We start from the raw sequence: 11,179 nt of genomic DNA, 5'->3' as shown, positions 1-11,179 counted from the left end.
GGCGCACGCGGGGGCCGCGCCGGGAGGGGGAGGGGGCGCCGCTCCGCCGGGTCCCCCCCACGAGCCGGAGAAAAAAACCCGTCCGGAGTTTAAAACAAAGAGGCGGAAATGCCCGAGCGGAGCCGAGCGGCGAGTCGGGGGCGCCGCGCTAGGAGCATGCGCGCTGCGCGACCCGCTCCCACCTCGCCGCCGGGTCGGGGGCGGGGCGGGCGGCCGGGGGCGGGGCGGGCGGCCGGGGCGGGCGGCGGGGCGGGGCGGGCGGCCGGGGGCGGGGCGGGCGGGCCGGGGGCGGGGCGGGCGGGCCGGGGCGTGGTCAGAGCGCGCGGGGGCGGGGGCGGGAGCGGCGCGGGCGCCGGCGGGGTGAGGGGCGGGCCCGGCAGGGCGCCTGGGCGCTGTGGGCGCCGGGCCGGGCTCTGCCGAGGGGCCGGCGGCGCGCGAGGCCCCCTGAAGGCCGGGAAGGCGGGGCCCGCGGGAGCCTGGACCCCGGGCCGTCCTGAAGCCACCGACCTCCTCCGGCGCGGGCGGAGCGGAGCGGGCGCCGCGGGCGGGAGCCCCCCGCGGCCTGCCTGAGGCCTGGGCGGCCAGGCCCCCATGGGGGTGGCCTCCAGGAACCAGGGAGGTGGGCGGGGGTGGCGAGCCTGGCACCCCCGCGGGGACCGACCAAGGGCGCAGGGACCCCGGGCGAGGCCCAGGTGGCCACGCTGGGGCAGCCGCGGCTGCAGGTGTCCAGCAGGCAGGGCTGGGCGGGAAGGGGGGCCGGCGGGAGCCGGGCGGCCAGGCCGGCGTGGGCGGGTTGTGGGGCCTGCGGGGCTCCTGGGACGTGCTCTCCGCCTGGCACCGGGCGCCCTCCACCTGTCCGCTCCTGTTTATTTCCTAACAAACCTGTTTCGCTGTTGGAAAGCTGGTCACTTTTGTTTGAGATAAATACCATACAAACAGGAAAATCAGGAAGCCGTTCGCCTCCGTGTCCCCGAGGACAGACTCGTCCCACACCGCATACACAGACACTGGACACTGTCCCACACCGCGGGCAGGACCCTGCCCCCGTGCCCGCCAGGGCACCTGCACGCCTGTGGCCGGCGCCTGCGGCTGCTCCACCCACCTGCTGAACCTGCTGACTGAGCCCCAGCACCCGGAGGGGCCAGAGTGCTCCGGGAGGACCAGTCGCACCAGATGCTTGTCGCCTCCACCTGTGCTGTAGACAGACGCAGCTCCCCTCCTGTAGGGAGCATGTCCTAAGCCCTGCCCTGCCGGGCCTGGTGGGGTGCCGCGCCCCTTCTGCTCTGCAGCACTGGCCAGCATGGTGCTGGTGGGCAGGGCGGACACCTGAGGGAAGGAGCACCTCTGCAAGCAGGCAGGTCCTGAGGGCACCTGCCCAGGTGTGCTTGGGGGACGTGGGCCACCCAACAGCCACCAGGACAGGTGAGGGCAACTGTGCCGGTCTCCTCCCTGGGGGACTGGTCAGGCTGGCTCAGGCCTGCACACAGCCAGGGAGCTGCCAACAGCCAGCCAGGTGCTGTGGAGACCCCTCCCGCAGCATTGCCTTGCTGCAGCCCCCACAAAGTGGGTGTCTGATCTGGAGGACGGCTGTTTAGGGGAGACCCCTCGGGAGGCGGTGAGGAAGTGGAGTGCCAGACATAGCCAGAATTGTGTGTGCTGTGTTGCTGACAGCCTTGAAGGCGATTCGCACAAGTGAGATGCCGGGCAGCTCCGCGTGTGGCCAGTAAGGACGTCCTGGGCCTGGGCTTGGTGCCCAAGGCCTCCCCACTGACCTCGGAGCTCAGCGGCTCAGGTGCTTGTCCTGAAGGTGCTTGTCCAAGACTTAAATGAACCTCTCACTGCACATGGGAGCTTTTTCCCAATGAAGGTGCTTTCCATGCTTTGCGTTTTTTTTTTTTGTTTGTTTTTGTTTTTTCTAAGATTTATTTATTTATTTATACAAACACTGGGTATAGTCAGAAGCACGGGAGGTTGAGAGAATTCACCAGAGCCAGAGCGGGGAACAGAACAGGCAGACTAATGAAATACACTGCTGAGGGGAGCAGCGGGCACGGCAGGAGAGGTCTGCCTGCCACGCAGGACCCCTGCCGGTGGCCGAGGATCGAACTGGCGCTACAGAGGCTGCGGGCTGCTTTGCAGCCCAGCGCTCAACCGCTGCACCACCAGGGGAGGCCCATGCTATGTGGTTTTTAAAGCATGAATTTATCTGAATTACAGATTCACATGCACCCGTGGGAGTCAATACAGATGGTCTTGAACAATTGGCCCATTTCTCCAAAGACAGCATCTCACCAAACCACACACTGTCAGGGTGCAGTGCTGGCTGGGCCCAGCCCCACCTCTGGGCCGCCCCACAGGCAGTGTGTACGTGCGCATGCATCTGTGTGTGTGCGTGCATCTGTTTGTGCATGTGCATCTGTGTGTGCGCGTGCATCTGTGCACAGGCACACATGTCACCCAGTGTCAGGTGTGGCCCTGCATATCCATGACCACAGTCAGACACAGGGGCCACCCCTGCAAGACCTGCCTGCCACCCACACGCAGCCACCTCCCTCTGCTCCCCCGCGCCCCAATTACCAAAGGCAGACCTATTCTCCATTCCAAAACCTTCATCTTTTCGAAATGATGTTTGCACAGGACCAGAGAGAATGCGTTCCTGGAACTGAGCTCTCTGCGCTCCTGTCCTGACCCAGAGGCCCCCCTCCACATGGGTGCTGGGTGGCCGCTTGGGCATCATGCCTGGTCTGTGTGCACATGGGGTACAGACTTTAGCTTGAGTGTGTCCCCTTCCTTTGGGATGGATGCAGTGGGGCAGCGGCTGTTATGGGCATCGTGGGCTCTGAGACTATGCCAGGCTGTGGTGTGAAGTGGCCTTGGCCTGTGCACCCTCCCGGCACTGAGGCCCTAATGCCCTGCCCAGCCCTGGGCTGGCCCCCGGCTGGGCTGCTAGCCTACAAAGTCATGGCTGGCTGGAGGTACACGCCTGTGAGGTCACAGCTGGCCTGGGGTGGAAGCCGTCCAACATGACTCGCCATTGTGTGGCTCTGTACGGGATGGCCGCCTTGTGCTCTCTGACCATTTTCTGATGGGCCGTGTCCTTCTGCCACCCGCTCTGGCGTCCAGGCCCCTTGCTGGCGTGGACGCTGGCCCTTTGTTGGGTGGCGTTTTGCAGAACATCCAGCCCGTGTCCACACAAGCCCGGGCAGGGACTCCAGTGACGGCGGCCAGTCTGCAGGTAGCCGTCTTTGCTATGAGGAAGCGTCTGGCCATGGACATGGAGTGTCCACCGGTTTGGTCTCTGCTGGGCCTTTCAGTCCCGTCGAGCAGTTTCTGCCCACACAAGCTGTGCTTGGCTAAGCTGTCGCCAAGCACTTAAATTCCCCTGAACCCCTGGCCATGCTGCTGTGTCTGCTGCGGTCCGCAGGCGTGTGGCCGCAGACGGCCATGGTGGCGGCCGGGCCCCCGGCCCTCCGCAGCCGCCTGCTGGCTCCAAACCCCGGCCGGCCAGGAACTTAGCCACGCGCCCAGCGCGAAGCCGGCCCTGGAAGCCCGCGGGAGGGGCGGGGCGCGCGGCCGGCCCTCCCCTTCCAGGCGGGCGGCGGCGCCGCGGGTCTTCCAGGCTGGCCTCGCCTGGACGTCGGGATTGGGTGCCAGGGCGGCGGGGGCCTTTCCACACCCCTTTCAGGGACGGGACCTCCCCCGGGGCGGCTTCCGGCGGGCGCCGGGCTGACCCGCCAGTCCTGGTCGGTCCGAGGGCCGCCCAGGAGGCTCCCTTCACCCCGCGTCCGCGCCCTCGGAGGGGGCGGCCCCTGCGCCCCGCGGGCAGTGCAGCCCCTGCCGTTCGCGCGGCCGGCGATGGCGCTGCCCGGGGACCCGCGGGCGCCCCCCGTCCCGGGAGCGCCGCCCGGCCACCGCGTCTACGCGCGCCGCTGGGTCCTCCTGCTGGTGGTCAGCCTGCTCAGCTGCTCCAACGCCATGGTGCGGCCCGCGGGGGCGGGGCGGGGCGGGGGCGCGGGGTGGGCGTGGGGGAAAGGGGCGCAGTCAAGCCTGTGCTGCAGCTCCTGACCCGCCCTCCCGTAGGGTCTGTGTCTCAGGAGCTTCCAGTATCCAGGAGGTGCTTGGGCTCTGGCCCCTGTGGACCTTGGGAGGACAGTGGGGCTTCTGGGGGGCGTGGTGACCCAGGCTCTAAGACCGCACAGGTGCAGAGGCCTGGGGAGGGAGACCCCCTTCCAGTGACTGGCAGAGGTTTGGAAAGGACCCCCTGCAACAGCCAGCCTAGGCGGCCTCAGTGACGGTCACTGAGAGGTCTGCTCCCTAGGGGACCCCCCTGGGGCCTGGCCTTGGGGATCTGGCTCCTGCCCTCTTCCCCCAACTTCCCCCTGCAGCCCTGGCTGCCTGTGTTCTGGCTTTCATTTTTTTTAATTTTATTTATTTATTTAAAGATTGATTCATTTGTGCATACAAGAACTGGGGTACAGGCCAGAGGTGTAGGGGTGAGAGGATTCACCAGAGACAGAGCGGGGAACAGAACAGGTAGATGCACTGAAACCCACTGCTGAGGGGAGCAGCGGGGAGACAGGAGAGGTCGGCTGTACCACATGGGTAGCTCCCTGGTGGGGCTAGGACTCAGGCCAAGGTGGCAATAGCTTGATAGTGTTAAGACTTAACCCCTGCACCCCCAGAGCAGCTCCCCCGGCTTTCTGATTCCCTTGCGAGGTTCAACAGGAGGCCTCCCTCACCAGCACCTCTACCCCATCCCCCCATGATGCTCAGTTGGGGTGCACAGTGACCCCTTGGTTGCCTGGCTGTCTGGGCTGCCAGCAGGACTCAGCTGCGCTCACCTCGCAGCCCCGGACAGGTATGCAGCTGGGCCCCAAGACCAGGGAAGCCGCCAGTGAGAATGGGTCTCAGCCCCCCAACTGGAGTGTCCCCCGATCTCATCCCCAATTTCCGTGGCTCTGCCCAGAGGCGTGGGCTCTTTTCCTGGCCCTCAAGCAGGTCTCAGCAGTGAACCTGCCCCCAGCCCTGGGCGCGCCACCCCCATCCTTGCACGGCACGGGGCAGGGCGTGGGGTGACTTCCCACACCTGCCCGGGAGTGCCACTTGCGCAAGGGGCAGGCTCCTGGCCCTGGTCCTGCTTCTTACCGCCCTGGCACTGCCACTGCCCCCGTGCCTGGGCAGCCAGAGAGCCATCCGTGGCATATGCTCAGGTGATACCAGGGACAGGGACAGCAGGAAGCTGGCTTGCAAGCAGGGTTGGGTCAGGCAGGTGTGGACCATTGAGGCAGACAAGGCCCCAGCGGTCAGAAGCCACCCCCGATGCCAGGCCATCCTGGGGGCCATCCCTCCTTCACACCCTGCCCTGGGCTGCACAGGGACTTCCGCGCGGTGCTGTGGTTGGCCCAGGGCCCTGTTTGGCCCCTGGGAAGTGGATTGGGTTTGGCCGCGGCTGCCTGAGGGTGCAGGGAGGGGTCTCACCTGCCCTGATCTGCTTCCTGCAGTTTGAGAATGGGTGGGTTTGGTGGACACCCTCGAGAAGCCACATCCAGCTGACTCTGCTCCATCCACAAGGGCTGACGGAGCAAACGCCAGCCTCTGGGGGCATCTGACCTGCGGGCCGCAGAGTGAGCACTGGCCTCCGCTGCCCCAGCCCAGCCCATGTACTCTCATGTGCCTTTTCGAGGGGCGGCCTGCGCTGTGTTGGAGGGAGGTAGCCCTGGGGCCAAGGAGGCAGCCAGTGGCCTGGCTGGGGCCAGTGTGCGGGCAGCTGCCCTCAGACCCTCAGAGCCCTGCCCACACCGGGAACTGTGGGCCCCTCCCGCCCCTGCTGCCCTGCCCCAGCACTGACCTGTCCAGTGCAGGGCTCGTCCTTCAGGCCTGCCCACACAGCCCCCTGCACTCCTGTGGACAGCCCTTGGGCCCACTCCGCGGAGGCCCGGCCTGCAGGCTCATGGTCCTGCAGGCCCCAGCCAGGCCCTGGCCTCTGTCCACATCAGGGACACCGGCTGGCATGCAGCCTGGACTGCGCTGCACCCTCGGGGGCCCAGCCCCAGGGGCTGCTGGACACTCTCACGGGGCTGGCCCAAGCCAGGTGGCAGGCGCTGTGTCCGCAGCACTGTCCCGGGGCTGACCAGGCCTGTGTCCACAGCTGTGGCTCAGCTTCGCCCCTGTGGCCGACGCCGTCGCCCTGCACTTCCGCCTCTCTGCTGAGCAGGTCAACTGGCTCTCGCTGGTCTACCTCGTGGTGTCCATCCCCGCCGGCGTGGCGGCCATCTGGGTGGTGGACACCGTCGGGCTCCGCTGCGCGGTGAGTCAGACCCTAACCCAGACCCCTCTGGGATGGGCAGGGTCCCCACCGAGGGTGGGAGCTGGCATCCTCCCAGACTAGGGCCCCACTGCTGGCCGGGGGCAGGGACAGGGGACAGGGTGTTGGGGGGGCTGGTGCTCCTGCTCACTCTGCCCCCGCAGACCACCCTGGGCGCCTGGCTGAACCTCGTGGGGAGCCTGCTGCGCGCCCTGCCCTGCTTGCTCTCCCGGACCCAGAATGCATTCGCCTTCCTCGTGGGTGGGCAGGGCCTCTGCGCCCTGGCCCAGACCCTGGTCGTCTTCACTCCAGCCAAGCTGGCTGCCGTGTGGTTCCCGGAGCACCAACGGGCCTCTGCCAACGGGGCCGCCTCCATGGGTGAGTGCAGGGGGCGGGCAGGCTCTGGGGGCAGGTCTGGCTGTGCTTCCTGACGCCGGCCTTTGTCTGTCCACCCAGCAAATCCCCTGGGCATCCTGGTGGCCAACCTGCTGTCTCCTGCCTTGGTCAAGAAGGAGGGGGACGTCCCCCTAATGGTGAGAGGCTGCTGAGGTGTGCACGGGAGATGTGTGTGGCGTACACATGTGTGTGGGGGGCCTGTGGGGGGGGGCTTGTTGTGGTCTGTGTGGTGGGCTGCATGCGCTCGGCCCACCAGCTATGTGGGGCCACCCAGGCTTCTGGGATGTGAGCAGCCCCTCCCAGCATCCCCTCCCAGCATCCAGCTTGGCCTGGGGACGGCCCTGGTGGGGTGGTGGGCACTGCGGGGGTGGGCAGTTCTGGGGGTTGGCAGGTTGCCGGTGGCAGGTCGCTGCTCGGTGGAGGGCTCTGGCTCCTCTGCTGGGTTGCCTGAGGGTGATCCCCCCAGGGGCTGGCGGGAGGGACTCTGGGGCACAGCAGGAGGCAGGCCCGTGTGGCCCGCCCAGCTGTGCTCTCGCCCTCAGCTGGGTGTCTACGTGGGCCCTGCCGGCCTGGCCTGCCTACTGGCCACCCTGTGCCTCCGGGAGAGTGCACCCCCAGCCCGCCCTCAGCCGGTGCTGGCAGCTCCGCCTCCAGAGACGTCCTCGGTGGGCTGAAGCTGGTGGGTGCGTGGGGCCGGGTGGGTGAGGGGGTGGGGGCGGGGGCTGTGGGAGCGGCCTGTCCAGTGCGTCCTCCACCCAGCTCGCCAGGAACAAGGCCTACGTGCTCCTGGCCGTGTGCTTCGGGGGCGGCATCGGCATCTTCTCCACCTTCTCGGCCCTGCTGGAGCAGGTGCTGTGCGCCAGCGGCTACTCCAACGTGAGTGCGGCCCCACCCAGCGCTGCGGACAGGACTGGACGGGTGGGCTCGGCGCGGCGCCAGGCACAGGGGGTGGGAGGGGCTCCTGCCCATGCTCCCCGGGCCCCCTCAGGCCAGTCAACTGGCAGTCTCCTGGGTCAGAGGGGAGCCCCCGTGGCCTCCAGAGCCCTCTGCCCTCCGGCAGGAGCCCAGCTGCGCCCAGTGTTTGGCTCACCTTTGAGGGGTGTGCACACACCGGGGCCAATGCGGGGCAGGGGCGGACCCGCCAGTGCAGAGTCCCGTGGTGTCCTGCCGGCGTCCTCAGGAGGCGCTGCCGGCCGTGACAGGCACCGCTGGCCCTCTTCCAGGAGTTCTCAGGACTCTGTGGGGCGCTCTTCATTGCATTTGGGGTGCTGGGGGCTCTGACTCTCAGCCTGTACGTGGACCGGACCAAGCATTTCACGGGAGCTGTCAAGATCGGCCTCTGTCTGACATCTCTGGTCTGTGTGGCCTTTGCTCTGGTGAGCCCCAGCACTGGGACCTCCCTGCAGGTTGAGACTGTCCTCTGGGGAGGCCCCTGGGGCTCCCGGCCCTGTTCCCGGCCTGCCCCAGGGCAAGGCCCTGCAGGCTGGGGTCTGGCGCACCCCCTGACGCTGGCCGGTACATGGCTCTGCAGGTGTCCCAGCTGCAGGGGCAGACCCTGGCACTGGCGGCCATCTGCTCGCTGCTGGGCTGCTTCGGCTTCTCCGTGTTCCCAGTGGCCATGGAGCTGGCCGTGGAGTGCTCCTTCCCGGTGGGGGAGGGTGCAGCCGCCGGCCTGATCTTCGTTCTGGGGTGAGTGTGTGGCCCCGGCTCTCCCCCCCGCCCTGCCCTGGGCCGGTGGGGCTGAGGGTCCATGGCTGTCCAGGCAGGCCGAGGGCGTGCTCATCATGGTCCTGCTGTCCACTCTGGCTGTGCGTCGCGAGGAGCCGTCCTTCTCCACCTGTCAGGGCGGCCAGGACCCGCTGGACTGGAGCAGTGAGTGCCCTGGATGCCGGCCGGGCCTCCCCCACAGGCCCTGTCCTGCCCCTTCACTGTCCTGGGTGGGCGGCCGGGACACCCGGGTAGAGCCAGAGCAGGGCGCGGGCAGCCGGCCGGCCCCAGCCAGCACACTGGGCTCCCCTCCTGAGGTCAGTGGCGGGGTGAGCCTTCTGTGCCTGGCTAGGGGCTGGCGGCCAGAGCTCGTGGTTCCCGGAGCTGGAGCAGGGCCTGTTTCTGGGGTCACTGCGGTGATGGTGGGTGGAGTCAGCTGGGTTCTTGGGTTCCGTGGCCACTGGGCCTGAGTGGGGAAGCCGGGGCCAGTGCTGCCCTGTCTCCCCAGCATCCATGCTGCTGATGGCCGGCCTCTGTACCCTCTTCACCTGCCTCTTGGTGCTCTTCTTTCACACGCCCTACCGGCGCCTGCAGGCTGAGGCCAGCGCCAGCTCCTCCGTCCAGGAGGAGTGCCCGGCGCCCACAGACCACACGGCCGGCCTGGACACCACCCCCTGAGCCCTGCGTGGACGCTGCCCTCTCCTGCAGCAGCTTCTCTTTCCTACCTCCAACCCCAGCCTCTGGTGTTGGGCGGTGGGGCTGCCGGCCTGGCTGAGGGGCATGGCCGAGGGAGCTGGGTCCTGGACGTGGAGTCCTGAGCCAGGAGTGGGTGGGGCTGCCTGCTTGAAGGGGCCCTTCCTGGAGCTTCTCCGAGCCTCTGCTGACCAGAGGCCACACCCTGGCCTGGGTGCTGGGCGGGTGGGGAGCATGGGCCAGCTGGGCTGCAGGGAAAGCGGAGGGAGAGCCCCACTGAAGACCTTCCGTCCCACCAGACACCACACGCAGGTGTAGGCCACTCTCTGCCCTGACAGCTGGCGGGGGACGCCCCCGCTCCTGGCAGGTGCCTTACCCCGCCCCCCGTGGGTGCCGCGTAGCTCAGGCCCCGCAGCCCAGGTGGCGGCAGCATCGATGTTCGGTCAGCCTGCGAGTCCGTCAGGGGGTCAGGCCCTGGTGTGTGGGAAGGGGCCCCAAGGGCGTTTTAGGAAGTGACGCTTGAAAAACTGCGTTTTTATGCCAGATGTCTGGATTTCACCGTGTCAGGCCTGGTCTTGTTTCTATGTTGGGGGAGGGGCAGCCAGCGAGCCAGGTGAGCTCAGACACCCCAACCACCCCGGGGGTCCTGCAGCCTGCAGGGCAGCACACCCTCACCCTGGGGCCGCCACCCTCTTGTAGGCCTGGCACGAGCGGCTGCTTGATGCTGAGGTGAAGAGGGGCCAGTCAGGAGGTGCCCCTGGGCCCGTCCTACCCACTTACCGCACAGGCGAAGCCTGGATCGGGGCGAGTCCTGGGAAGCTGGCCGGCCTGTCCTTGGTCTTCTCCTGGCCTGAGATGAGACACACCCGGGCAGTGCAGTGGGGCAGCTGTCCCTGCAAGCGCACCAGGGAAGCCAGGACCCCGGCCTGGCACAGGGCAGCTGGGTGGGCACATCACCCACTCCCCAGCACACACGTACTTGTGGACACAAACTCTGCTTGTGTGACAGACACCCTCGGGACATGCACATGCACCACGCGCCGTGCACACACACCACACGCATGTCTACTGCCCGCGCTCAGCATGCCCGGGTGAGCCGATGAGGTGGGCTCTGCCCTTCCCTGTCAGGTCTCCTGTCTGAAGCTCCTGCCTGCCCTTGGGGCAGCTTAGACACTGGCGGCCACTCCCTGTAAGGATGGGCTCCGGCCCCTGGGGACCAGACGACTGCAGACCGCCCTGGCCACTGGTGGGACTCTCAAGGACCCCTTCTCCTGCCAGCAGGGCCCCGCCTCACAGGCACACCTGGCTGCCCCAACTGGATCCCTGCCCCTCCATGCGTCCAGGACGGCTCTCTGTGCCAGGGCTGGGGCTTTGGGGGCCCAAGTGAGGGGCCTCCCCAGATCTGCCAGGACGGAGGCGGGTGGTCCAGGGGACTACCTGAGCTCCTGGACCGCCCTATGTGCTTGGAACCCCACCTTGGGCCCTGGCCACCCTGCCCATCCGCAAGGCTGGGCACATGGGGCGGGGGAGCAACATGTCTGACAGGAGGGTGATCCAGGCAGCCTGTGGGGGCCAGACACAGCCGGGGCTGGGCGTGTCACCCTATGACCCTTGGTGCCCCCAGGGTCTACATCGGGGTGGGTGGCAACACTTGGGGGGCTGTACGTGCAGCCGCAATCTGGAGCTTCCCCTGTTGGCACATTTGTCCCCCCCATCGGCTACAGGTGGGAGCTTAGGTGCCCTGCCCCCAGGCGTGCACCCTGGTTGGGGAGTGACAGGGGTGCTGCCAGAGATCCCGGGCCAGCTCACCATCAGCTGGCAGCCAGCGAGTGTGGCCATCAAACGTCTGGGCAGCCTGGGGGTGCTGCTGGGGGATGCAGGCTTCCCGATGGGCGCCCAGCTGGGTGACTGGGCGTGACACCTGGAGCTCCCACCGGGCGGCAGGAGTGGGGAGCACGGCCCTCAAGACCAGGCAGGTGGGACCTGTGCACGAAGGTGCCGGTGCAGGCAGGGCAGGAGGGCCCCTGGGAGGGGTCGCTGTGTGCCAGGGCTGACAGCACGGCCCACAGGTGCAGCACT

At 67.7% G+C, this 11,179-nt stretch overlaps 1 protein-coding gene across 1 annotated transcript; it reads left to right on the top strand.

The window, feature by feature from the left end:
- Window positions 1-3,855: 3,855 nt before the first annotated feature.
- Window positions 3,856-10,587, top strand: SLC49A3 (solute carrier family 49 member 3). Its single transcript, XM_037530517.1, is given in 11 exon segments — window positions 3,856-3,978; window positions 6,149-6,307; window positions 6,469-6,682; window positions 6,761-6,837; window positions 7,243-7,315; window positions 7,318-7,379; window positions 7,460-7,576; window positions 7,924-8,076; window positions 8,232-8,389; window positions 8,463-8,572; window positions 8,916-10,587. Coding segments are annotated over 11 exon segments (1,416 nt in total). The 3' UTR covers window positions 9,086-10,587.
- Window positions 10,588-11,179: the final 592 nt, after the last annotated feature.

This window comes from Talpa occidentalis, unplaced genomic scaffold (genome assembly GCF_014898055.3).
Source record: "Talpa occidentalis isolate TD23 unplaced genomic scaffold, MPIMG_talOcc4v2.1 talOcc4.6, whole genome shotgun sequence".
Taxonomy (NCBI): Eukaryota; Metazoa; Chordata; class Mammalia; order Eulipotyphla; family Talpidae; genus Talpa; species Talpa occidentalis.
Note: the sequence above shows the minus strand (reverse complement) of the source record. Positions and strands in the feature narration are given on the sequence as shown.